We start from the raw sequence: 25066 nt of genomic DNA on the forward strand, positions 1-25066 counted from the left end.
GCAATGAGGCTGATGCAACCGATCAGAACATTTAGCTTAACATTTTGATAAACTATTAGGCTATTTCTTCACATTATAAGCATAGCAATGCACACACAGCAGTAGGCTATAAGCGTGAATGTTCCAAAATACAATCAGTGGGAAAACACCATTCTCAAAAATGAATGCAAATATGATTATGCATGTAATGCTTTATTATAAAAGGTGCATTTTTAATGGTAAAGATTATCTTCCCCAAACTTTAAACTTGCGCGCCGCCAATGTACTGTATGCCAGTTAGGCTCTACACAGCTGTAAAGCTAATTAATTTGCTTAATTTTAACAAGCTATTTGGCCACCTTATTTGTGATACAAACCTTATCAAAATGTATAGGCCTATGATGGGCTAGGCTACATGAAAAAGTCACACACCAGCTGGGAATCATTCACAAGTGACAAAAGCCCATCACTTGTGAATTATATAATATTGTCACCCATCAGACTATTCATGATTTAATTTTGTCTTTACATATACAAAATAATATATATATATGTGAAATTTGTTTTATATAGAATGGACCATTATCACACACTTGTCTCGAAACAGGGGCAAAAAATACATGTCATCTATGCACTTAAATAGCGAATAGAGGACGTATTTTACCGTGGTTCATTTACATGCCAGCCAGGTAGGCTATACTCCTGTTGTAAAGACAAGCAATGTGCTTAATATCAGGAAAGTTGAGAAATAAATATAGTAGGCCTAGCCTATAGAAAGCTGATGGGATCCTCTTTTTAATAGAGGCCATCAAAACTGTTTTATCTCACGCAATTGCATAGAAATGTTGCGCAACATGAGCTCCCATGAAGTGTTTGATTCGATTTTCGAAATCATTTGCATTGAAGTTAGAGTGATTAGAGATTGCTAAGTACCAGGCAGTTAGCAATTTTGGTAGGCTACAAATGACCATCAACAACATCAGAGCTTGGAGAAGCCTAGTTACCAGTTACCGTGACTACATTTACATTTTAGTTATTTAGCAGACGCTCTTATCCAGAGCGACTTACAGTAGTGAATGCATACATTTCATACATTTTATTTTTTGTACTGGCCCCCCGTGGGAATCGAACCCACAACCCTGGCGTTGCACACACCATGCTCTACCAACTTAGCCACAGGGAAGACTAAACGATTACGTGGAATTTGACTGCGGTCATGACTCGTGACCGCCGGTGTGGCAGTAATACGGTCACCATAACAGCCCTATCTGTGACCATTAGATTTCCTTACACAATTGATTCACTCAGTCTGAGTACTTGTTTAAGTTGACTTATACAGTAAGATTCAAGCGATTCCTACATACAGTATGTGATCAATTCCATAAGTGTAACTCACACTGACTCCTATAGAGCGCAGCTTGTAGAAGGGATCGATGTATACAAGTAAACATTTATAAACTGGGTGGATCGAACCCTGAATGCTGATTGGCTGACAGCCGTGGTATATCGGACCGTATACCATGGGTATGACGCCTCAGGGTTTGTGGTATATGACCATTATACCACGGCTAAGGGCTGTATCCAGGCACTCTGTGTTGTGTTGCGTTGTGCATAAGAACAGCCCTGAGCCGTGGTATATTGGCCATATACCACACCCCCTCTGGACTTATTGCTTAATTAGATGGAACTCACACTAACACCTATGGAGGAGAACTAGTAGAACCATATACTGTAGACAGAACTCACACGGTCTACTATGGAGCGCAGCTTGTAGAACCATGATATAGATACAGTAGAGCTCACGCTGTCTCCTATGAAGTGGAGCTTTAGAACCATATAGAACTCACACTGTCTCCTATGGAGCGCAACTTGTAGAAGGGTTGAATGTAGAACCAGGAGCCTTCGTTCCCGGCCGTGTCCAGCATCACTCTCATGGCATTCTTCTCCAGCAGCGCTGGCAGACGCTTGTTCACAGTCAAGTACTTGTTACTCTTCAGATGGAGGAGCTGGGGGAATACAGCAAACATATAATATTATACGATACAATAACTTATGTCTGTCATTTTTGTGATACAAACATACTGAATAGTTTTGCTTGTGCACTTCATCATCTTCATATGGTTTATTCTTGTGTTGTGTGGGCTTTCTCTGCCCTTATGAGCATGCAAAACATTTTAGTCTCTCAGAGCAGTCTATGACTGAAAGGTTATGACTGAGAAAAGAATATGCTCAATTCTGAAGCTAGAAAAACACTATCTAGATCCTCCCACGTTACTGTTCTATTTATAAACACACAGAAACCACATGGATGCCTCCAGGGCTCCCAGTCTCTCCTCTCCAAGTTTGGAACCAGCAAAATATATTGGATGGAAAGCCTGAAAATGCTTTCCTCACTTTAAAACCCCATAGAAATATGTGGGCTACGATGACATTTGCCACTAATTTGGAATATGAGACGTGAGCTGTAACTGAATGTGTTGAGACGGTTACTCATTATGACATGAATTGGCTTCATTGATGACGTGACTTTCAGCTGTGAGTACAAGCCAGACATCGGTCTTGCAGACAATGAATATGTACACACACACACACACACACACCTGAATGACGTTCCCATACTGAATCACCGTTCCGAGCAACTTTTTATTTTCCGAATCGTTTTGCTTCTTTTCCAAATCCGCTGCATGCTACATAAGTGAGGGAAAGAGGAAATAGTTACAGACCATCATTATTGCCACTACCAACATTGCTGCTGCTTTTGCACAAATAATTATACATATGGACTTGAGTAGGAGGGAAAACTTTCTACGACAGAAATCTCAAATAAAAAGAATGTAGCAACGGCATGTGCAGTTGCCTGCAAGCGTCAACTGGAATGCTAGAACCTAAAACTCTGGCCTCACATCACCATGGTAACACAGGAGAGATTTGAATCTATCATTTTATGACTCTGAAGTTAGATTCCAGAAGGCTTTAAATGGTTTTGTTTTAGGGGAGAGAGAGAGAGAGAGAAAGAAAGGTAGGACGGGAGTAGCGAAACTAAAGTATGCTTCAGAAATGTCTATAAAAGGACCTGAACATTACCTCAGCAAATATATAATCCTCCATAAGAACACCCTCAAATGAGTGTGGGGACAGAAAACCTAACCTCTCTAAGAGAGCTCCTCAAACAGTGGTGGTGAGGCCAAGACTGCTACTGTACCTGTCAAACTAGACAAGTCTGTTGTTAAAGGGAACTGCAGGATGTAGTATTTCACACTTGTACGAGGGATTACCGCAGTCAAAGAAAAACTATGAGTGTCAGTGCTTTACTAATGTAATGTAGCTGTATTGGATTTTAAAAGTATTGTTAGTTTAGAGTTTAGTTTAAATTAGTTATCCAAAGAGGGCTCATCTATTGTTACTCTTCTTCATTCAGTTGGATATGAGATGACGAGTCCTTATACCACTGATTAATGTTTATAATCAATAATTTAATACAGTTATATATTAAGACAGTTGTATAGGGTTCAGGTGGAGGAGTCACTCACATGGAGTTTGTTGAGGAGGACCGTGTCCGTGGTGCTGTTTCCTCCAGGTTTCGCTGCCTTCCAGAACTGTTTCTGAGCAGAGTACCGATTCATTGGACACAACCTGAACAGACAGTCTGAACAGAGAGACAAATAAAATCAAAGTGTATTGGTCACGTACACAGATTAGCAGATGTTATAGTGGGCGCAGCGAAATGCGTTTTGTTACTAATTGCAGCAAAAATGTCAAACAAGTACACAATAATTCAAAACAAGAAATCACGAAAGTCAGTATGAATCCAGTTAACAACCCAAATAACACTATCAGTAATCTAACTGCAATCTATGCGTATATCCACCAAAACTACAGAGTGTACAAAACATTAGGAACTTTTCATGACAGATTGACCAGGCAAATCCAGGTAAAAGCTATGATCCCTTCTTCATGTGACAGTGTAGACGAAGGGGAGGAGACCGGTTAAATACGAATTTTTAAGCCTTGAGACATGGATTGTGTGTGTGTGTGTGTGTGTGTGTGTGTGTGTGTGTGTGTACGCCATTCAGAGGGAGAATGGGCAAACAAAATATTTAAGTGCCTTTGAACGGGGTATGGTAGTACGTGCCAGGCGCCTGTCAAGAATTGCATTGCTGCTGTTTTTTTTAATGCTCAATAGATTCCCGTGTGTATCAAGAATGTTCCACCGCCCAAAGGACATCTAGCCAGCTTTACACAACTGTGGGAATCAATGGAGTCAACATGGGCCAGCATCCCTGTTGGAACGCTTTCAACACCTTGTAGAGTCCATGCCCTGTCGAATTGAGGCTGTTCTGTGGGCAAAAGGGGGTGTAATTCAATGTTAGCACGGTGTTCTTAATGTTTTGTACACTCAGTGTATATACTCAGAATGATATGTACAGCAGTAGATATATTAGTGAGCTACAATTTGTGAAGAATACAAAGTGTGAAAAACTGCATAAAAGAAATGTTTCATGTCTTTATATACATGGAATGAGGAGCGTTGGCTGTGTGTGTGTGTGTGTGTGTGTGTGTGTGTGTGTGTAAGTAGACAATGAATAACAGTTTCAGAGGTGAAGGATGGTTAGGTTTGAGGTGTTGTCAGTGCAGCTATATTGAAGTTGCTGAAACAATAACTAAGGATGAACTTCAATTGATCAATGTAAATAAATACACAATGCTAAGTGAGGTGCCCAATGATGCACACACCGACAAAGCCACACGTGCACAAAACACTTGCATCCTCATTCTCCCAGAGCTACATGCTAAAACACACAGTTTAAAATCAGGTTCATATCCAGATAAGTCTTTTGAGCTCAGATCAAAGAGGGAGAGGATGTGATGTGTGTATTTCCTCCATTAGTGGAAGAAATATGGATAGGGTAATCAAATCAACAGGTGTAGACCTTACCGTGAAATGCTTACTTACAAGCCCCTTAACCAACAATGCAGTAAAAAAAAAATTTAAAAAATTAAATAAATAAATAATAATAATAATAATAATAATAATAATAATAATAATAATAAGTAAAAAGAGTTAAGAAAATATTTACAAAAAAAGTAAAGGCATCCCGAGTGGCGCAGCGGTCTAAGTGCTTGAGGTGTCACTACAGACCTGGGTTCAATACCAGGCTGTGTCACAACTGGCCGTGACCGTGAGTCCCATAGGGCGACACACAATTGGCTTAACATCGTCTGGGTTAGGGGAGGGTTTGACTCTTCGCGCTCTAGCGACTCCTTGTTGTGGGCCGGGCACCTGGAGGCTGACTTCGGTCGTCAGTTGAACAGTGTTTCCACCGACACATTGGTGCAGCTGGCTTCCGGGTTAAGTGGGCAGGTGTTAAGGAGGGCGGTTTGGCGATCATGTTTCGGAGGACGCATGACTCGACCTTCGCCTCTCCTGAGCCCGTTGGGGAATTTCAGCAATGAGACAAGATCGTAATTTGATTGCAATTAAATATTACAAAATTGGGGAGAAAAAGGGGGGAAAAAAATACAAAATAATAACAGTAATAAAGTAACAGTAAAATAACAATAACGAGGTTATATACAGGGGTACCGAGTCAATGTGCTGGAGTACAGGTTAGTCGAGGTAATTGAGGTAATATGTAGGTAGGGGTAAAGGGACTATGCATAGATAATAAACAGCGAGTACCAGCAGTGTAAAAAAAAAAAAAAAAAAAAAACAAAAAGAACGGGGGGGGTGGTCAATGCAAATAGTTCGGGTAGCCATTTGATTAACTGTTCAGCAGTCTTATGGCTTGGGGGTAAAAGCTGTTAAGGAGCCTTTTGGACCTAGACTTGGGTGCTCTGGTAGCGCTTGCCGTGCGGTAGCAGAGAGAACAGTCTATGACTAGAGCGGCTGGAGTCTGACAAATTTTAGGGCCTTCCTCTGACACTGCCTGGTATAGAGGTCCTGGATGGCAAGAAGCTTAGCCCCAGTGATATACTGGGCTGTACGCACTACCCTTTGTAGCGCCTTGCGGTCGAATACTGAGCAGTTGCCATACCAGGAGGTGATGCAACCAGTCAGGATGCTCTCGATGGTGCAGCTGTAGAACTTCTTGAGGTCCTGAGGACCCATACCAAATCTTTTCGCTCTCCTGAGGGGGAATTGGTGTTGTTGTGCCCTTTTCATGAATGTCTTAGTGTGTTTGTACCATGATAGATTGTTGGTGATGTGGACGACACCAAGGAACTTGAAGCTCTCAACCTGCTCCACTACAGGCCCATCGATGAGAATGGGGACGTGCTCGGGCCTCCTTTCCTGTTGTCCACGATCATCTCCTTTGTCTTGATCACGTTGAGGGAGAGGTTGTTGTCCTGGCACCATAGGTCTCTGACCAGGTACACCTCCAATTGACTCAAATTATGTCAATTAGCCTATCAGAAGCTTCTAAAGCCATGCCATCATTTTCTGGAATTTTCCAAGCTGTTTAAACACAATCAACTTAGTGTATGTTAACTTCTGACCCACTGGAATTGTGACACAGTTAATTATAAGTGAAATAATCTGTCTGTAAACAATTGTTGGAAAAATTACTTGTGTCATGCACAAAGTATATGTCCTAACCGACTTGCCAAAACTATAGTTTGTTAACAAGAAATTTGTGGAGTGGTTAAAAATCAAGTTAATGACTCCAACCTAAGTGTATGTAAACTTCCAAATTCAACTGTTTCTACTTAAATTACCTCGTACCCCTGCACATCGACTTGGTACTGCTACCCTGTGTATATAGCCAAGTTATCGTTACTCATCGTGTATTTATTCAATGTGTTATTTTTCTGTTTTTCAATTAGAAAATGTTCTTTCTCTGCATTGTTGGGAAGGGCCCTTAAGTCAGCATTTCACTGTTAGTCTACACCTGTTGTTTACGAAGCATGTAACTAGTACAATTTGATTTGAGTACTGTAGTGTATGCTGAGATATGACAGGCAGTAATCAGTCACTGTACATAACGCCATACAATGGGCCAGTCCTGATAGTAAAGTGATTCTACTTGTCATTTCCATAGCCATGAGAGGAAGCAGGCTGAGAGAAACAGCTCCTCAGATTTGCATGTGGTCTCAGCTAACCCAACCAAGCAGTGTTCCTCTTCTGGAATACCTAACCAACAAGCTGTTCAAATGTACTGTACTGTTGCAGTGACAAAGGGCTCCACTGATGAACCCAAAATACACAAGTACTTAGTACGTCAATCCTTTCCGCTAGAGAGGGGTATTATAAGCAGTGGAGGCCATAAAAATGTATTTGCATACTGCCGATATTACATACTGAAGATATGACATAACTTACACTTCTTTGTACTGCCACTCAGCTTATAACAGTACAAAGTATCTATGGTCAGTACCAAATCACATTTCTCAGGGCCAACTTCATACAGAACTTGTATTCAGAAGTCTATATAGAGTGAAAATCCCAAACTAGGCTTGGGCAATATACATTTTATACCGTATACTGGGGTATTTTGAAATACTGACAGTCTGATTTTCAATACCGTAAAAACAAATAAAAACGGTTGGGGACACCCCCGCCTTGTGGGGGATGCGGGGTTGCGTGCTATGCCACTATACGGGCCAGCCACGCCCCCTGTCTCTCAGGCCTGGTTTCTTCTTTGACTTCAGATTAGATGAGAGCTCTCTCTCTCTCTCCTCAAAGGGAAAATGTGAAAAAAGAACAATGTGTCATCCTCCCGCTTTCTCTCTCTCCAGTCGTAGCAGCAGTAAAGTGACCAAATAAGGCTAGCCAGAGCAGGGGAGACTCCAACTTTCTCCAACCCTCCCCTCCCTCTCTTCCTCTAAGCTCTCCTCAAGCTAATAGCTGTTTCTGCCCCCTTTTCTCTCTGATATGGTTTACACCATGCAGTCCAAAAACAGGGTCAGACAAACAAATAAGAGGAAGTGGTTGTGGGGAAAGACAGAGAGAAAGAGCGCGAAAGGAAAACATAGGGAGGGAGTGTGAGAGAGAAAGAAAAGAAAGTAGAGAGTGAACATAGAGGGAGGAGCTTTGATCTATTCCCTTAGAGCACGATTCTCTGGACAGAGCGGCCCTTTGTAATGTGTAGCGTGTGTGCGCACGCGCGTGTGTGTGTGTCCATCGAAAAAAGATGTTCCATCTCTGGCAATGGGGCAGAAAAAAAAAAAAATCCACCAGGATCAGATCAAACTAGGAGTCAAAATGGAGTCAAACTGCAGAGGAATGCAGGATACCACAGGGGAGCAGACGTACCGACTGAGAAATACAACTCCTTTACCACAAAACAAGTAGCTTATATTAACACGGACAGTCTTGTTTGTTTACATGAGATACAAATACCTAAGTGGAAACTGGACACACACACACAGACATATTGTACATACACACCAGGGATTCCGTTAGGAAAATGTTATGCTGGACAACTTGACCGAGAAGATTTTCATTTACTGTCCAATTGAGAAATTTACCAGACCCATATGCATTGGGTGCATAACCCATTAGGACGTCCACCCACATTCAAAACATTTGCCAAAATGCAAATTGCAGGAAAACACCATTCTAAACAGCTCACCTGATAGAGGGAAATCTCTGTTAGAAACAAAGAAAGCAGGGGAATCTAAAGATGCAACAACTAGGATGGGTTGCTAATATGACTAGGATTGTGCCTTTGGCTTCTGGGCAATGAAAGAAAATTGATATGAAAACCAATACAACAGGAGAGAAATGGCAGAGTGGTGGTTCCAATAGGGAAGTAAATGGAAATCAATTTGCCAAAATGATATGATTACTCCTGTCTGTACAAAAATAAAATAATTCAAAATACTTCACCAGAAAGCATGACTTAGCCACAGAGGAACCAAGGGTCATTAGCTTCTTTAAAAAAAATAGCTGTGGATTGTTTCAAATCACAAGCTCATAGGCTTATGCCTATTTGGGAAGCCCGCAATATGGGCAGCGAGCGTGGCAATAGGCCTACCTGATTATTGAGTTGTGACGGTCATTGAAAAGCATCTAAAAATGTGTGAAGATAATGTGTCTTGAGCATAATTAAAAATGTTGAGACAAGAAGGGGAGGGGTGTGTGGCAAGTCTCTCTCCAGAATGGCTCAGCTGTCTCCTGCCAATTCACTGTTGTATTGTTTGCCCTTTAATTTATCACTTCACCATTACATATGTCACCAGTACTAAATATACTGTTAATTCCTGTCATTTGGTTACATTAATTTCTGTTAGTGCTTGTATTAATTAATCTTTTACCATTCTCATTCTCAAAATGGAAACGTTGTTTGCAGAGTTAACAATCTGCTACACTTGTGAGAAACAAGTTCTGATTTATTTTATAACCGTAATTTTCGAGATTTGTCAATTTGTTCATTGTCTTTTGTTTGGAGTGCTCCATGTGAGCAATGAGCATGTGTCTGGTTTCTGTCTTGATAATGTCGAGGAATCGTGTGCACCTGAGCACGCATAGAAGTACCTGGCCTGCTGCACTGAAAAGTATAATATATTTTTTTTTAACCATCCATTGAGCGTTATAATATATTACAACTATTAGTTCCTCACAGTAAGCTATTTTTCGAATCTTTCCAACAATCTCCCCCTCGATAATCACCAATCCACGGTGTGAAAGAACAATAGAAGTCAAAGGCCTACTGCTGCATTGGCTTATGGGCTATGAGTTCCATGCACTCGTTTCTCTAGCCGCCAATAAATCACGGTGTATCAATGAGGCTGGTGATCTCGCATTAGTTGACTTAACTTTTATATTTCTATCATTTTAATTCAGATTTTTATGATTAACCACGTGACAATGATTTTGAGAAACTAGAACGTTATTATTTAAATTTAACTGTTCCACAAAAATGCGCATGCGAAAATCCTAACTGGCACGCAGATCGGTATAAATTGTGGTATAAATTGTACGTTTCCCAAAACTTAAATCTCACACGTCGCCTATGAAGTCTTTATAAAATAATTGCCTCCACGTTTTCCATGGTCAGATTTTGCCTATAGGTTACTTTGATGCAAGGTAAGACATGCATCATAATATGAAATAAAACATTCAGGTTTCAAACAATTAAGTACATTTTCAAAATGTATACTGCCTCCAGCTCACATTGTGGTGGGTGATGCGCTGATAGCCTGTTGCCTGCACTTGAATGGTGAATGGGAGGTGCGATTCGATTACCAGTTGAGAAATAAAAATGGTGGCTCTTTTTAATCATGCACCAAAACAGTTAACACACAATTGCATTTAGAATTGTTGAGCAATGAATCTTATAAAAGCATGTTTTACTCCAGCAGCAACCAGCTGAGGAGCTGCAGGAGAAATCCTGATCAAAATAGGCTCTGTATGTTGCGTGTGATAGCTGTGTTGGATAAATAAGATACATGACGACTAACGAAAATACACACAGGACAAATTAAGTCCACGAAATTATGCAAATGAACTTAGACCGATAAGCATGACGGTCAAACGTATTTACCTCGACTGGTATTTCTATCACTTAATAAAAAGCATTATTTTGCAAAAGCTGGCAATTAACGGCTAATGGAAACCCTGGTAAAAACACACAATCTCTCTCTGTGTCTGACAGGTAAACAGCCTGTGGTGAAGGTTCTCTCCAGTTTCCTCCTCAGTCAGTCAGCTGTGGGAGACATCAGGGAATTCTGTGGACGCTCCTTCTCAGAATTCCCACTCGGACTCCGGGAAAAGGGGAGGAGAGATTGCTCAGAGGGCGACCTGGTAAACTAGAGCATTTAATGATTTGAAACATTGTTTGGCATTCCTGGTCTTAGCTGGAGCTCTGCGCTTTATTAGAAGGAAATACTGTCTACGCATCACAAAACAGGACTATGACCCACCGACTCAATTCATGAGCTCACAGTCAAGGAATCGTAATGTAGACCAAAGTGGAGCTAGCTAGACGACCCCACTAAGTCGTTTTTCCCCTCAATTTTTTCCCCCTTGGCGGGGCTCAAAGGCCCCTAAAGTGCTGCAACAACAGAGCTCAAATGTGTTACTCGGAAAGACAGGCTGTGAGGCATCACACTAAAACCATGACAACCACGCTGCTCCTCCCCTCTCATTACCACCCAATACATGTGTTAAACTGTGTCGGCTTCAAGCTGTTCCTCTGTCATGAAAACTGAAAGAACCAAACCAGCGACACATACACACACCTCAGATCTCCACATCAAACAGCACTCCTAAATAAACATGGCCTTAGACACACACGGAGAGAGCGCGAGAGGTCCATACTGTTTTCACAGTCTTGATTTGACCACCAGATGACAGAAAGAGAGAGCTAGGCTTGGGCACCAAAGAGTATGTATGTATGTATGTATGTATGTATGTATGTATGTATGTATGTATAGTGAGGGAAAAAAGTATTTGATCCCCTGCTGATTTTGTACGTTTGCCCACTGACAAATTTTAATAGTAGGTTTAGTTGAACAGTGAGAGACAGAATAACAACAAAAAAATCCAGAAAAACGCATGTCAAAAATGTTATAAATTGATTTGCATTTTAATGAGGGAAATAAGTATTTGACCCCCTCTCAATCAGAAGGATTTCTGGCTCCCAGGTGTCTTTTATACAGGTAACGAGCTGAGATAAGGAGCACACTCTTAAAGGGAGTGCTCCTAACCGCAGCTTGTTACCTGTATAAAAGACACCTGTCCACAGAAGCAATCAATCAGATTCCAAACTCTCCACCATGGCCAAGACCAAAGAGCTCTCCAAGGAAGTCAGGGATAAGATTGTAGACCTACACAAGGCTGGAATGGGCTACAAGACCATCGCCAAGCAGCTTGGTGAGAAGGTGACAACATTTGGTGCGATTATTCGCAAATGGAAGAAACACAAAAGAACTGTCAATATCCCTCGGCCTGGGGCTCCATGCAATATCTCACCTCGTGGAGTTGCAATGATCATGAGAACGGTGAGGAATCAGCCCAGAACTACACGGGAGGATCTTGTCAATGATCTCAAGGCAGCTGGGACCATAGTTACCAAGAAAACAATTGGTAACACACTACGCCGCGAAGGACTGAAATCCTGCAGCGCCCGCAAGGTCCCCCTGCTCAAGAAAGCACATATACATGCCCGTCTGAAGTTTGCCAATGAACATCTGAATGATTCAGAGGACAACTGGGTGAAAGTGTTGTGGTCAGATGAGACCAAAATGGAGCTCTTTAGCATCAACTCAACTCGCCGTGTTTGGAGGAGGAGGAATGCTGCCTATGACCCCAAGAACACCATCGCCACCGTCAAACATGGAGGTGGAAACATTGTGCTTACATTTACATTTAAGTCATTTAGCAGACGCTCTTATCCAGAGCGACTTACAAATTGGTTGGGGTGTTTTCCTGCTAAGGGGACAGAACATTCAGTCATCTAACAGACTACCATCCAGAGCGACCCACAGAATCAACCAGGGTCAACACCCTGCTCAAGTGCACGTCGACAGATCTCCCTCAAGGTCAATCAAGAATGGGACGCGAACCAGTAACCTTATCAGCCACCGGCCCAAGCTCCCAACCACCAGGACACCAGCCCTCCAAGATGCCGCCCCACAGTTCCCCGAGAACTGCCCCGCAATCATCCGACCCCCCACCGAGAAAAATAAAATAGTTTCATTCTGTACAATCATTTTAGCTGAGAAGCACAAAGTCTTGAATCAACTCATATACCCTGTACCATGGAATTGGTAGATCAAAAATCTCTTCCCAACTAATTTGCAATCTGTATGGCACAGCTGTCAACATCCTGGTCCTCAAATGAAACTGGTATACTTTCCTATTTATGCTAATTCTATTCCTCCGGCAGTTTTGATCCTTTATATTGGGCAGACAGACCAGTTCACTACCTTCTCCCACTGCCACCAACCTCCTCCATATCTGGGGTAATGCTGTAATCAATTGGTTGTAATCTTGGATTGAGCAGACCTTCCCATACAATTCTGATAACTCCATGAAAGAAATAACTCTACCATACCAATATCATTTAAAAACAAAATACCCTTTTCAAACATCTTTTCCATAAATACAGGTATTTTATAGACAAGCACATTTGTGTTCAGCCATAATATTTGTTGCATCTTTTCAGGGGGATCTAATTGAAATTGTAAAATTGCTCTGCAATGCTTATATGAAAAAGAGAGATACTTAGAAAAAAATATCATTTTCAATTAATCGAAAATTAGTCTTTGCAATCTGCACAAAGGCAAAAAGGCAATTTTTCAACAATGTTCTTAGTAATCTACTTGAGAACCATTTAGGGTTCAAGTAAAACTTTAAATATATAAACCTGAGTTATCGGCATACATGGACACCTCTAATCTTCTAATTTTAATAGCTAGCATTTCGATGGCCATAACGAATAGATATGGTGAGAGCGGACACCCTTGTTTAAATCCTTTTGACAATTAACTCAGAGAAGTAGCCACTATTTTACACCTGGGGTTGCTATACATTACATTTACCCATTTCATAAGAAAATCACCGAAATTGATTTATAAATAAAATCCAGTCTTACTTTATCAAAGGCCTTTTCAAAATCTGCTATAAATACCAGGCCTGGCTTCTTAGATGTTTCATGTTGTTCAATTATTTCTGGTAGTTGTCGTATATTATCTTCAATGTATCATCCATCTAAAAAAAAAAAACTTGTCTGATCAGGATGAACAATACGTGGTAAAAAGTGCTATGCATTTCGCTAGTATTTTTGCATCACAACATTGAAGTGTAAGAGACCTCCAGTTTTTTTTATATAGATAGACTGGATCTTTACATTTGCCACCTGGGTCTTGTTTTAATAATAGTGAAATCAGACCTTCCTGCTGAGTACCTGACAGACTACTATTTCTATAAGAGTAGTCAAAACAAGCCAATAATGGAGCTTTGCGTATATAAAAAAAGGGTTGATATACCTCTACCGGTATGCCCTTAATAGCCTCAAAAAGTTATTCCTCTGATTTGGTATTCGCACTGATCTTGTACATTTGTTAATTTTCTATATTTTGTATTATTTGGAAAGAAGAATGTCATCAACAAGAATGGCGCCGGAGAGGATGGCTGGCGTTTTACGATCCCCTAACCAATTGTGCGGGGTTTTTTGTTGTTGTTATTTGTAACTTATTTTGTACATAATGTTTCTGCCACTGTTTCTTACCGAAAATAACTTCTAGGTATCAGGACAGCGATTACTCACCTCGTATTGAAAGAAGACTTTTCTTTAATGAGTCGGACGAGAGGGATTTACTCCAGACACCCGACAAGGCCCTCATCCCCGTTATTCGCAGGAGAAAGAGACTGAGATATCGAGGACGAAGATCGGGGTGCCTTGTGAGGATCCGGCGCCGAGTGGGTAATTAGCCTTTACCGTTGATCCTATTAGCCAACATACAATCATTGGATAATAAAATAGATGAACTGCAAGCACGTTTAACCTATCAACGGGACATTAAAAACTGTAATATCTTATGTTTCACAGAGTCGTGGCTTTACGATGACATGAATAACATACAGCAGGCGGGTTATCCACTGTATCGGCAGGATAGAACAGTAGCCTCTGGTAAGACAACAGCTGGTGCACAATATCTAAAGAAGTCTCGAGGTTTTGCTCGCCTGAGGTAGAGTATCTCATGATAAGCTGTCGACCACACTATTTACCAAGAGAGTTTGTCAATATTTTTCGTAGCTGTCTATTTACCACCACAAACAGCACTCAATGAGCTGTATAGGACCATAAGCAAACAGGAAAACACTTATCCAGAGGCGGCACTACTAGTAGCCGGGGACTTTAATGCAGGAAAACTTAAATCTGTTTTACCTCATTTCTACCAGCATGTTAAATGTGCAACCAGGGGGGAATTAAAAATAAAAAATAAATAAACTATAGACCAACTTTACTCCACACACACACGAGACTCATACAAAGCTCTCCCTTGCCCTCCATTTGGCAAATCTGACCATAATTCTATCCTGATTCCTGCTTACAAGCAAAAACTAACAACAACGATGAGACAGCTTATAGGGAGGTCAGAGACCTGGCCGTGTGGTGCCAGGACAACAACCTCTCCCTCAACGTGATCAAGACAAAGTAGATGATTGTGGACTACAGGAAAAGGAGGATCGAGCATGCCCCCATTCTCATCGACGGGGCTGTGGTGGAGCAGGTAGAAAGCTTCAAGTTCCTTGGTGTCCACATCCCCAACAAACTAACATGGTCCAAGCACACAGTTGTGAGGAGGGCATGACAAAACCGATTCCCCCTCAGGAGAGCGAAAAGATTTGGCATCGGTCCTCAGGTCCTCAAAAGGTTCTACAGCTGCACCATACATGATTCAGTGGGTTAAAACACCTGCTTAAAATATTTAGCTTCCTCCTTTAAAATATAATTCAGAGAATCATAGATGACTCCGTCTTTAGTAATGGGTTTCTGCAAAAAAAATGTTGGTTATGTTCCTGTGTTGGAGATTCAGGAAGAATTTGCTGCATTTTTCTCAATATTCCATACAGTTCGCTTTATTTTTGCAATAGAATACATTAGATCCTTCTTGAATAAGTTCCTCCAGTTCCTTTTGTTTTTCCTCTAACTTATTTTGTATCTCTGTAGTATTATTTTTATTGCGATCTACCTGTACTATTAGTTTATTTATTTCAATTGTTAGTCCTGTCTCTTTAGACAGAAACTGCTTTTTTAGTATTGATGAATATTGAATTGAATGACCTCTGAAAGTACATTTAAAAAGGTATCCCAAACAATAAGGGGATTTTCTGAACCTACAGTGCATTCAGAAAGTATTCAGACCCATTGCCTTTTTCCACATTTTGTTACTTTAAAGCCTTATTCTAAAAAGTATTCAATTAATTGTTTTCCTCATTAATCTACACACAATTCCCCATAGCTCAGGTGCATCCTGTTTCCATTGATCATCCATGAAATGTTTCTACAAATTGATTGGAGTCCACCTGTGGTAAATTTGATTGATTGGACATGATTTGGAAAGGCACACACCAGTCTATATAAAGGTCCCACAGTTGACAGTGCCTGTCAGAGCAAAAACCAAGCCATGAGGCCAAAGGTCACTCTGACAGAGCTCCAGAGTTCCTCTGTGGTGATGGGAGAACCTTCCAGAAGGACAACCATATTGTCAGCACTCCACCAATCAGGCCTTCATAGTAGAGTGGCCAGACGGAAGCCACATGACAGCCTGCTTGGAGTTTGCCAAAAGGCAAACCTAAAGACAAGATTCTCTGGTCTGATGAAACCAAGAATGAACTCTTTGGCCTGAATGCCAAACATCACGTCTGGAGGAAACCTGGCACCATCCCTATGGTGAAGCATAGTGACGGCAGCATCAAGGGACTAGGAGACAAGTCAAGATCGAAGGAAAGATGAACGGAGCAAAGTACAGAGAGATCCTAGATGAAAACCTGCTCCAGAGTGCTCAGGACCTCACACTGAGGTGAAGGTTCACCTTCCAACAGAACAACGACCCTAGGCGCACAGCCAAGACAACGCAGGGGTGGCTTCAGGACAAGTCTCTTAACCCTTTCATGCGTGAGTTCCAAATATCTCTAACGGTCGCCCCAGCGTGAGTTTTTTTATGCACGTGATGTTAGAACGTTCTCTCCATTCCAGAATGTGATTGTTACGCAACAGTACATTTATTCCGCACTGCCCTCAAACCTAGCACGCAGCCTGTTTTTATTTATAGGCTGTTTTCAACCTGTCAATTTCAAATTATTTTCTAATAAGTTTTTTATTTTCTAAGAACAGTTTGAATTTAGGTGTGTTCCGCCTCATTCATTCACATAAAAGTAGCCATTTTTACTTTTGTGGACCAATTAATTTTGACATTTCTGACATGGAAAAAATTCCCCAAACACTTCCCAACTGTTTGTGCAGTTCAAGTCTGCAGACATTTGCTCATCTACCGTCCTGCACACACACACACACACACACATTTTCTGTCTGTTGCCTGCATCGCTGTCAAAGTTGTTTTCATTACCAATAATAACTTTGGAAATGTGTGCGTTTCTATCAAAGTATCAAAGTATTACATTATATTAGTTTCTGCATGTCGTGTTATGTCTTTTCTGCTGTAGCATAATATTTTTGTGTATATTCCTTATAACCGCGGAAACGCGAGATAACGTTACTCATTTCATAACCTTTATGGTGTTATTCTCAATGCTTAGGAAGCTAGCTACATTCTTCTATTAGCTCTGGAAAACAATGTTAATTGCATCAGAGAAGTATTAGCATGTATTGTATTTTGAAGCTACCCTGGCCTTATGACTCCCAAGTGGCGCAGCTGTCTAAGGCACAGCATCTCAGTGCTAGAGGCGTCACTACAGACACCCATGTTCAAATCCAGACTGCCTTTCTATCAAAGTAAGTGCCTTATTACGTTATAATAGTTTCTGTATGTCGTGTTATACCGTTTCTACTGTAGCTCACTGTGTGTATGGAGCATAATATATTTGTGTATATTCCTTATAACCGCGGACACACGAGGTAACGTTACTCATTTCATAACCTTTATGGTGGTGTTATATTCAATCGTGCTTATGTAGCTAGCTACATTATTCTATTGGCTCTGTAAAACAATGCTAATTGCGTCAGAAGTATTGGCTTGTTGTATTTTGAAGATACCCTGGAAAAATATCTTCTTATACCACTTGGTTGTTTTCTGAGAGCATTCCACAGAGCAATTTATGACGTCCGCCTTATCCATTGCACCCATTTTGAGGTTATAGTCAAGCACGCAGTCTGGTTTGATTTTTCTCTCTCCCGTCAGGTGGTCCACCTTCCCTGTGGCCAACATGGTTGCTGTATGGACAGTGGAGAGGACATTGATGTCTCGTTTGTCATGCCACTTTACTGCCAGCTGTTGGCATTTCTTATTTTGTATAACGGGTCATTTAGGATGGTAGTAGCATTGTTGATGAAATGCAGTCATCGCAGCAGAACTGCCTCCATCACCACCAGCATCTTCAAAGGGGACTAGGACTTTGTCAGTGGACAAGGGGTCCTCTGATTCAGGGCTCTCAATGGCTGGGGGGGCAGCTCCTCACTGTCAGAATCTGATTCCTGACTTTCAGACTCATTGTCAGAATTTTTTTAAATCTCCAGAATTTCCGCATTTGTGAGTCGTCTTCTTTTGAAAGACATTGCTAATGCTACAGCTTAGCTTACTAGCTATATACATAAACAACAACACTGAATGGCTCAGAATGGGAGTGAGAGGTTACGTGATTGACTGCCTGCACGTGCCATTTGGATCAATAAATCACCATCAGAAAATGTTTGTGGTAATTATTGGTATATTTACTGTTTTATTCACATTTTTCAATTACCGGTGATAAATCATGCAATCCGATTCTTGCATAGATTGTAATGGGCACATAGTATGTGTGTAAAATACTTTTTTGAAGGTTGTACTGATTATTATGAGCTAAGCTAATTCCAGCTATGTGTGGAGCCATGTTTGTTGACATACATGCATTCTGGGTTTCACGTGATCGTCTGTCGGACCAAAGATGCTATAACAAAATGAGGTGAGTAAGGGTTCAGGAAGTGAATCGTGGGATGTGAACGATGGTAGACGACACACCCCTTCAACATGCATACTATAAAACAGACAAAACTCATCTTGTCTTATTATTTTTGGTTTCTGTGAGGATAAAAAGCATGTCTGCGAGCTGGAACTAATCATCGTCGTATTACTTTCGATTTCTAGAAAGTGTTTTACTCTATTTCGATCAATGGTGAGCTCACCCGTGATGTGATTAATTATACATAGTAATTGCTATTACCTAATTCATATTGTAGTTTATGTCAGCCGAGAGTTAGAAAATATGACCGCTTGTGTTGTGTCAATCTTTCCTCAGTTAGCGCTAGGACAAATGTAGCCTACATTTTTCCGGTTTGGATGATTGTGTTATGCTATAGATACTTCTGTGAACATTGCATCCAAAAAATAAATTGCTCACATTCTGGACTTAACTTTGTAAGGACTGTGTTTGTGTAAATAGTTTCTGAAAAAAGTGTGACCAGCTCAATTGCTGATTATTGCGTCATTCGAAACTGGCCGTTCTAAATAAGCATTTTAAATCACACGGGTGTGATCGTACGCTTCAGGGACCACTGTAGAACGATCACACGTGTGAAAGGGTTCATGTCCTTGAGTAGCCCAGCCAGAGCCCAGACTTGAACCCGATCGAACATCCTTGGAGAGACCCGAAAATAGCTGTGCAGCGACACTCCCCATCCAAGCTGACAAAGCTTGAAAGGATCTGCAGAGAAGAATGGGAGAAACTCCCCAAATACAGGTGTGCCAAGCTTGTAGCGTCATACCCAAAAAGACTCAAGGCTGTAATCGCTGCCAAAGGTGCTTCAACAAAGTACTGATTAAAGGGTCAGAATACTTATGTAAATGTGATAGTTTTGTATTTTTAATATATTTGCAAACATTTCAAGAAACCTGTTTTAAATGTTTTATCGTGGGGTATTGGGTGTAGATTGATGACGTAAAAAAACGATTTAAATCAATTTTAGAATGAGGCTCTAACGTAACAAAATGTAAAAAAGTCAAGGGATCAGAATACTTTCCAAATGCACTGTATATTGTACTGGGGGAAGAAAAAAAAATCAGTTATAAATTATTTTGTCTTAGTTAAAATAAATTGTCCTCTAGTAGACTTTGATTAAATGTCACCTTTATCTCTTGAATGTTATGGCATTCAGGTCCAGAAAGTCACTTTCTGAGCAGTACTACAGTGGGAAAATATGTATGGAAGGTTTTGTTCAAATCAAGAGGGGTGCTGTCAAAAACTGATTCAATGGATTTACCCTATTTTGCCTTAGTAACAACGAATGTGTATAATAGGGTTAGGCGGTATCCATATTTGTTTTATTCCCAGGCAATGGATGAGTCTCAAAGCTATTCAATAGCTTCCTTCCCTTGCCTAACCTCTCCTTTACCTCACTGCCAGGTGAAAATCATATGCTGAAGACATTACCACACCACACCTGGTAGCTAGGCCCTGTATTCTAAACGTCTGGTTTGAGCCTGTGAAGAGCTGCTTAATGACCTAGTACACATCCATGTAAACAACTTTAGCTGTGACGAGGAAGAAAGCAGGATGAAGGGAGGAGAGTGAAACAGACAAAACCAGCCACGGACACTGATCCCACTAATGTCTTCCACATGCTCTCACATTGTTGTTCACCAACAAATGTTTTAAAAATGGCACAAAATAACTTCTATGAAAAAAAACAAAGAGAAGGCTCTGGCCCTTCTCTGGTATTTTAGGTGGAACAAAAAGGTTCTAATCTTGTTCATTGTCAATTACCTTAGAAACAGAGTCTGTCCTGATTTAGAGAGCACGTTTCTCCTGAGGAGACGGTAATGAGAGTTTGAGAGATCATTGTGGAACGGAGCTAGCTTAATATACTGCAACAAAGGTGGACATTATAACTGTGTTCACGAGAGGAATGGATGGGTCATCTCAGGCAACAACAACTACAACATTTTGAACTGCTACAGACCTCAGTCTACACAGCACAGACCATTCACTGAGTAAAGGAAAACTGAACAGTATGAGATGGGTTTGTCACATGATGGAATGTAGTTTTAGTCTGCAACTTAAACGGAATAAAGATGTCTGTCAACACAACAACACCACACCTCATTTGTTCCAAAACACACAACCCTGCAATCACGCCTGGCTGAAGTTATGGAAGGAGGAGGAATAGGAGTTCTAACATGGTCACTTTGAGATGTAGTAGCCCAGCCGTTTCAGCACCAGAGCGTGTATGGTTTGCTGAGCTGCAGCGACATGGACATAATGTATGACATGGGTGTATGTTTGTGTAAGTGCATGAGTGTGTGTGTGTGTCAAATGAATGCCCTTGAACACAGAGTCTGTGTGTCTCTAACTGTGTGCGTGCGCCATGCTTGCAGATGTGTGCACTTGTGAGCGTGTGTGTTTGCCTACATACGTGTGTGCGTGAATGTGTGTGTAAAGTGCTTCTGCTTACATTGGGAGGAAATAGTACGCATACCTCGGCAGTGAGGCCTGGTGGCCAGGGCTAGTCTGGCCCTCAGCCAGCAGCAGGCTAAAGTAAGGAGGATTATCTCCACCGTCTCTCAGAGCAACAACGCTGCATCCCTCACAACACAGTATTTACTTTTTACTATTATTTTCTGAGGAAGAACTCTCCAAAAAATGACACAGAAGCGGGGAGTGCAGAAGTTTCCCTTCAGCAAAAATGTAGGATTAGCTCACCCTCTTCAAATCCTAACCATAACCATTAAGGAGGGGAAATGTGAAACTGACCTAAGATCAGTGTCTGTCTCAGGGTAACACCATCCTACACCGGAGGCCATCCGGCAGACACACGCTACCTCCCCAAGGAAGTCTTAAATAAGCACTTCCCAACCCGAAGTTTGGGGAGAAAAAAGGAAGTACAGTATCTCCCACAGAGGGTATACAGCAGTTTTAGGTATTTGGCTAATGTTAAAAACAATAGGAAGAGACAGTCTCTTGTTAATTTTAACATCTGAAAAAAACTAATAATAAGCCCATAAATAAATAGGGCATGCCAAGGTAGAGACAGAATGAAAATGAGAGTATAATAAATACATCAGTTTTGGGGTCAAAGTAGTGTTAGACAAGCAGGCTACATCTCTCCTGACTAGCATATATTATTGTACAACAACAATGCACTTACTGTTGGAATACAGGCTACATCAGGTCACAGCACTGGTTGAAACCTTACATGACACACAAGCCCAATTCTTCCTGAAGTGAGTGCACTCATTCCCTCACCCTCAAGGATTGGCAAACATTGGATTGGTGTAAAAAAAAAAAAAAAAAAAGAATAAACACGGTAATGCAATGCCTTCCAATCTGTATGGGTAAGTGAGCAAATGTGTTTCATAAAGAAGAGAGGAGAAATGGAATTGGGCTACAGTCTTTAAACGAATCCTATTCAAACTTTGAGGGAGCCACTATAGCCCACAGCCATCACAGGAGCATGACAACGCCCCTCTATCTGCCTCTAAATTCAATTGAAGGGCTTTATTGGCATGGGAAACATATGTTAACATTTCCAAAGCAAGTGAAGTATATAATAAACAAAAGTGAAATAAATAAAAATTAACAGTAAACATTACACTAACAAAAGTTCCAAAAGAATAAAGACATTTCAAAATGTTACATTATGTGCAAATAGGGAAAGGGAAAATGAATAAACATAAATATGGGTTGTATTTAAAATGGTGTTTGTTCTTCATTGGTTGCCCTTTTCTTGTGGCAACACGTCACAAATCTTGCTGCTGTGATGGCACACTGTGTTATTTCACCCAGTAAATATGGGAGTTTATCAAAATTGGATTTGTTTTCAAATTCTTTGTGGGTCAGTTTACACCTCATTTTGTGGGCAGCATGCACATAGCCTGTCTTCTCGTGGGCCAGGTCTGCCTAGGGCGGCCTTTCTCAATAGCAAGGCTATGCTCACTGAGTCTGTATATAGTCAAAGCTTTCCTTAAGTTTGGGTCAGTCACAGTGGTCAGGTATTCTGCCACTGTTAACTCTCTGTTTAGGGCCAAATAGCATTCTAGTTTGCTCAGTTTTCTTGTTAATTCTTTCCAATGTAATTAAAAGTAATTATCTTTTTGTTTTCTCATGATTTGGTTGGATCTAATCGTGTTGCTGTCCTGGGGTTCTGTGGGGTGTTTGTGTACAGAACCCCTGGACCAGCTTGCTTAGGGGACTCTTCTACAGGTTCATCTCTCTGCATGTGATGGCTTTGTTATGTGAGGTTCGGGAATCACTTCCTTTGAGGTGGAATTGTAGAATTTAACGTCTCTTTTCAGGATTTTGATAATTAGCAGGTATCGGCCTAATTCTGCTCTGACTGCATTATTTGGTGTTTTACGTTGTACACAGAGGATATTTTTTGCAGAATTCTGCATGCAGATTCTCAATTTGGTGTTTGTCCCATTTTGTGAATTCTTGGTTGGTGAGCGGACCCCAGACCATAAAGGGCAATGGGTTCTATAACTGATTCAAGGATTTTTCAGCCAGATCCTAAATCGGTACGTTGAATTTGATGTTCCTTTTGATGGCATAGAAGGCTTTTTGTGGAAGTTACGTGTGGCGCTGATGTTTAGGCCGAGGTATGTATCGTTTGTGTGATCTAGGGCAACAGTGTCTAGATGGAATTTGTATTTGTGGTCCTAGCAACTGGAACACCATTATTTTTGTCTTGCTGAGATTTACTGTCAGGGCCCAGGTCTGACAGATCTGTGCAGAAGATCTAGGTGCTTCTGTTGGCCCTCCTTGGTTGGGGACAGAAGAACCAGATAATCAGCAAACAGACATTTGACTTCAGATTCTAGGGTGAGGCCGGGTGCTGCAGACTGTTCTAGTGCAATTATTAGAAAATGGAAGAAGTTCAAGATGACGGTCAATCATCCTCGGTCTGGGGCTCCATGCAAGATCTCACCTCGTGGGGCATCAATGATCATGAGGAAGGTGAGGGATCAGCCCAGAACTACACGGCAGGACCTGGACAATGACCTGAAGAGAGCTGGGACCACAGTCTCAAAGTAAACCATTAGTAACACACTATGCCATCATGGATTAAAATCCTGCAGCGCACGCAAGGTCCCCCTGCTCAAGCCAGCGCATGTCCAGGCCCGTCTGAAGTTTGCCAATGACCATCTGGATGATTCATGAATGGGAGAAGGTCATGTGGTCTGATGAGACAAAAATAGAGCTTTTTGGTCTAAACTCCACTCGCCGTGTTTGGAGGAATAAGAAGGATGAGTACAACCCCAAGAACACCATCCCAACCGTGAAGCATGGAGGTGGAAACATCATTCTTTGGGGATGATTTTCTGCAAAGGGGACAGGACGACTGCACCGTATTGAGGGGAGGATGGATGGGGCCATGTATCGCAAGATCTTGCCGACAACCTCCTTCCCTCAGTAAGAGCATTGAAGATGGGTCGTGGCTGGGTCTTCCAGCATGACAACGACCCGAAACACACAACTAGGGCAACTAAGGAGTGGCTCCGTAAGAAGCATCTCAAGGTCCTGGAGTGGCCTAGCCAGTCTCCAGACCTGAACCCAATAGAAAATCTTTGGAGGGAGCTGAAAGTCCGTATTGCCCAGCGACAGCCCCGAAACCTGAAGGATCTGGAGAAGGTCTGTATGGTGGAGTGGGCCAAAATCCCTGCTGCAGTGTGTGCAAACCTGGTCAAGAACTACAGGAAACATATGATCTCTGTAATTGCAAACAAAGGTTTTTGTAGCAAATATTAAGTTCTGATTTTCTGATGTATCAAATACTTATGTCATGCAATAAAATGCAAATTAATTACTTAAAAATCATACAATGTGATTTTCTGGATTTTTGTTTTAGATTCCGTCTCTCACAGTTGAAGTGTACCTATGATAAAAATTACAGACCTCTACATGCTTTGTAAGTAGGAAAACCTGCAAAATCGGCAGTGTATCAAATACTTGTTCTCCCCACTGTGTGTGTGTGTGTGTGTGTGTGTGTGTGTGTGTGTGTGTGTGTGTGTGTGTGTGTGTGTGTGTGTGTGTGTGTGTGTGTGTGTGTGTGTGATATATATATATATATATATATATATTTGTAATAATGACATTTACAACAATACTGAATGAACACTTATTTTAACTTAATATAATCAATTTAGTCTCAAATAAATAATGAAACATGTTCAATTTGGTTTAAATAATGTAAAAAGAAAGTGTCGGAGAAGAAAGTAAAAGTGCAATATTTGCCATGTAAAAAAGCTAACATTTATGTTCCTTGCTCAGAACATGAGAACATATGAAAGCTGGTGGTTCCTTTTAACATGAGTCTTCAATATTCCCAGGTAAGAAGTTTTAGATTGTAGTTATTATAGGACTATTTCTCTCTATAACATTTGTATTTCATATACCTTTGACTATTGGATGTGCTTATAGGCACTTTAGTATTGCCAGCCCAATCTCAGGAGTTGATAGGCTTGAAGTCATAAACAGCACAAT

General features: G+C 41.1%; 1 protein-coding gene across 4 annotated transcripts in view; it reads right to left on the reverse strand.

The window, feature by feature from the left end:
• Nucleotides 1-25066, reverse strand: part of LOC115207911 (inositol 1,4,5-trisphosphate receptor type 1) — a 167292-nt gene that overhangs the window by 104502 nt on the left and 37724 nt on the right. For all 4 annotated transcript variants that reach the window (XM_029775475.1, XM_029775474.1, XM_029775476.1 and 1 more), the window contains exons 4-6: nt 3510-3625; nt 2580-2666; nt 1827-1985 (exon numbers count right to left, since the gene is read on the reverse strand). In XM_029775475.1, coding sequence (XP_029631335.1) covers nt 1827-1985; nt 2580-2666; nt 3510-3625 — 362 coding nt within the window. The remainder of the gene's footprint in view (nt 1-1826; nt 1986-2579; nt 2667-3509; nt 3626-25066) is intronic.

The sequence above is a fragment of the Salmo trutta genome, chromosome 14, assembly GCF_901001165.1.
Source record: "Salmo trutta chromosome 14, fSalTru1.1, whole genome shotgun sequence".
Lineage (NCBI taxonomy): Eukaryota > Metazoa > Chordata > Actinopteri > Salmoniformes > Salmonidae > Salmo > Salmo trutta.